This window comes from Pelodiscus sinensis, unplaced genomic scaffold (assembly GCF_049634645.1).
Source record: "Pelodiscus sinensis isolate JC-2024 unplaced genomic scaffold, ASM4963464v1 ctg155, whole genome shotgun sequence".
Lineage (NCBI taxonomy): Eukaryota > Metazoa > Chordata > Testudines > Trionychidae > Pelodiscus > Pelodiscus sinensis.
In genome coordinates, this window is record NW_027465812.1 from 90576 (window position 1) to 94007 (window position 3432).

The window sequence follows — 3432 nt, forward strand, 5'->3', positions numbered from 1 at the left end:
CGTGGCTTAACCACCATGTAAAAGAAGCAGTGAGGGACAAAAAGGTATCTTTTAAGAAGTGGAAGTCCAATCCTAGTGAGATAAATAGAAAAGAACATAAACACTGTCAAATCAAGTGTAAAAATGTAATCAGAAAAGCAAAAAAAGATTTTGAGAAACAGCTAATCAAAATCTCAAAAAGAAATAACAAAATGTTTAAGTACACTAGAAGCAGGAAACCTGCTAAAAAAACCTGTGGATCCCCTAGATAATCGAGCTATAAAAGGAGCAATCAAGGACGATAAAGCTATTGCAGAGAAGCTAAATGATTCTTCTTCGAGTGATGTCCCCGTGGGTGCTCCACTACAGGTGTCGGGCTCGTCCCGGCGCCGCAAACCGGAAACTTCTTCGTAGCAGTAGCCCCCTCCGGAGGACCGCGCGTGCGCAGTGTGTCCCGCGGCGTTCGCGCCTTTTCTGCGTCGCGCGGTCCGACCCGCCAGTTCCTCCTAACCGTCCACGGCCGCAGACGGATCTGGAACACGCTCCTCTCCTGAGGAGAAATCGTTTAGTCAAAAAAATCAGATATATGTTCAGTTGTTTTCCCAGTTAGCCCCTTCCCAACGTAGTGTTAGTCAGTGTTATATCGTTAGTTAGTTAGATTGGTTAATTGTTAAAAAAAAAAAAAAAAAAAAAAAAAAACCCTGTTACTTCAACCCCCTGTTTTAATCCCGGGGGTTACACCCGCACAGCGAACCATGCCCGGTTCTCCCGGGTTCAAGAAGTGCGCATCATGCGGCGAGGCTATGCCGGTGTCGGATGGCCACTCCCGCTGCATTCGCTGCCTAGGGGAGGGCCATATCCCTCAGAAGTGTGGCCATTGCGCCAAGCTAACGGCGCGCACGAGGCGTGACAGAGAGATGCGCCTTAAAATGCTCCTCTTCAACAAGGCTCTTCAGCCGCCGACGTCAACAGAGCGAGAGACCGAGGGTACGCACAAGACCAAAGAAAAGGCCTCCGCTTCGTCCAGGAGCCTAAGTGCGGCAGACTCGAGAGCCGCGTCGGGCCACCCACAGGCGATGGAAAAGCCTTCCAAAGCCCGTAGCACATCGGCGCCGAGCCCCGCACTCTCTGTGGCATCGGCCCCGCCAACCCGTCCGGAGTCGGCACCATCATCAGCGGCACCGAGCCTCCGAGCGGCACCGCAGCCGGATTCGGTGCGGTCCTCGGCACCGAGGCAATCGGCACCGTCGGCGCATGACCGTGCCCCGAATAAGACGGCACCGGTGGCCGGCCCGGCACCGAAGCCTAAACAGGCACCGAAGCCTAAGCCGCAACAACCTAAGGCACCGGACACGGCACCGAGGAAACACTCGGCACCCAGATCCCATCCAAAGCCTAGCGACGCAGCCACTCCTCATCCTCAGGGCGCGTCGGCACCGCACCGCACCGACCGATCGCTGGAAGTGGAGCAGCCGTCTCAGTCTCCCATTTCGGCACCGGATCCGACGACCTTACACCCTCAGGTGTCGGGACAAGAAGTGCTTCCGCCTTCCTCGCCTCCTGCGCCTCAATCACCATGCCTTCCAGGGGAAATCTCGGATGGGGCCTCACTTATCTCGATCCCAGATAGCCCGGTCCCCCATACTTCTAGAGCGGTACCGACGAAGGCACAGAGGAAAACACACCACCCTCGTACCCCTTCTCCAGGTTCGGACAGGGCAGCCTTCTCGCCTGGACCTTCGATTTCACCTCAAAGACGGCGGAGCCACTATCACGAGTACTCTCCTGCACGCCGCTACTATAGATCCCCGAGAAGGTCCATCACACCGCCTCACTATCACCGATCATACTACTCCAGATCGCCGTACCGTTACTCGTACCGCTCTCGTTCCCCTCGATCACCTACCCGCTCCCGCTATTATCGTCATAGGAGCACTCTGTCCTATTCTCCACAATACTCTCATCGTGCGTCTCGTCACCGCTCACCGCATTCGGAGCGTTCACGATCAATATCGAGGCGCTCACCCTTGTCTCCGAGCCGACAGCAAATATATTCGCCAACGACCCAAGGCTCTATTCCACCGGCTCAACGCCCACCAGCGCCTACGGGAGATGCGTCCACGACTTCGGTCCCACAGGACGATACCACTCAGTCACCAGTGGCGGAACACCAGTCAGTGGCCTCCCCGACAGATGTCGCTTCCTCTTCTCCTGATGATGCGGTGTTTAACGACGAACCCCCTCTAGCAGATGATTATAAGCAGTTCCATGAGCTTTTTACACGGGTAGCGGATTCACAAAACTTACGCACCTCGGGGGCGCCTCCAAAACACCATCCGCTGCTCAGAAATTTACAACATTCTAGTAAATCCAAGCTAGCTCTTCCTTTCGATGCCGCGATATTGGAGGTAGCCAATGACATCTGGCAAACTCCGGCGTCTATGCCTCCTACCAACAAACGCACGGACAGGAAATATTTTATCGACGCCAAGGATGCAGAGTTTCTCTTTACCCATCCTGTTCCAAACTCTATCGTGGTTGACGCAGCACAGCAAAAGGCGAGATCCGCGCAGGCGAGAAATTCTATCGCGGACAAAGAGGCCAAACGCTTGGATTTGCTAGGCAGAAAGGTCTATTCATCTGCTACGGCCACATTGAGGATGGCAAACTACTCTGCCCATCTTGCCAACCACGACTTCGACAACTATTCGAAGTTAGTGCCGCTCATACAGCATCTCCCACATTCCCAAAGGGAGGTACTGAAGGCCATAGTACAAGAGGGGTACACAGTGGCCCGTAATGCGCTCCAGATATCCCTCGATATCGCGGACTCGGCCTCCCGCACTACCGCGACGTCCATCGTCATGCGACGAGACTCTTGGCTCCACCTGGCTTCCGTGCCAAAGGATCTACACCCTAAGGTGGAGGACCTCCCATTTGACCGAGCATCCCTGTTCGCTCAAAACACAGACCAAGTGTTCCACTCAGGAAAAGACTCTAGAAATACGTTAAGAACTCTAGGGATGTACACCCCGCCCTTCAGGCGCAGGAGAGCCTGGCCATATAACAGGCAGAGGCCGCCTCCTTCTTCGGCTTCCTACTATACCAACCAACGATTTAGGCCATACGACCAGCATAGACAGAGGCAGCGCCCCCAACGTCGCCGCCAGCAACCTAACAAGGCCAACAACCAGCAACAATCTAGACAGCAAGTTTGACATACTGATCGAGAGTCTGCGAGCCATCCCTCAACTAGAACCCAACGCGAGAGTAACCAAACTCTTCAACCGCCGTCTGTATCCATACTCCCTTCGTTGGTTTGCCATCACCACAGACCGCTGGGTCAGGGAGATTGTAACCTCAGGACTCACCATTCCGTTCTCCACCTTGCCTCCCACCAACCCTCCCTCCCCACCCCTTTTCAGGGACCCCTCCCACGAAAATCTGTTACGA

The 3432-nt window shown here is 54.5% G+C and overlaps 1 protein-coding gene across 1 annotated transcript; it reads left to right on the plus strand.

Annotated features, from left to right (window-relative positions):
- The first annotated feature begins 333 nt into the window (after nt 1-333).
- Nucleotides 334-3198, plus strand: LOC142823435 (uncharacterized). The gene has a single exon (XM_075914483.1). It carries the CDS (start codon nt 735-737, stop codon nt 3195-3197), a length of 2463 nt encoding a protein of 820 aa, XP_075770598.1. The 5' UTR covers nt 334-734; the 3' UTR covers nt 3198.
- The last annotated feature ends 234 nt before the right edge of the window (nt 3199-3432 follow it).

Coding starts and splice junctions, on each gene's coding strand:
- LOC142823435 (XM_075914483.1), top strand. CDS start 735: ATGCCCGGTTCTCCCGGGTTCAAGAAGTGCGCATCATGCGGCGAGGCT.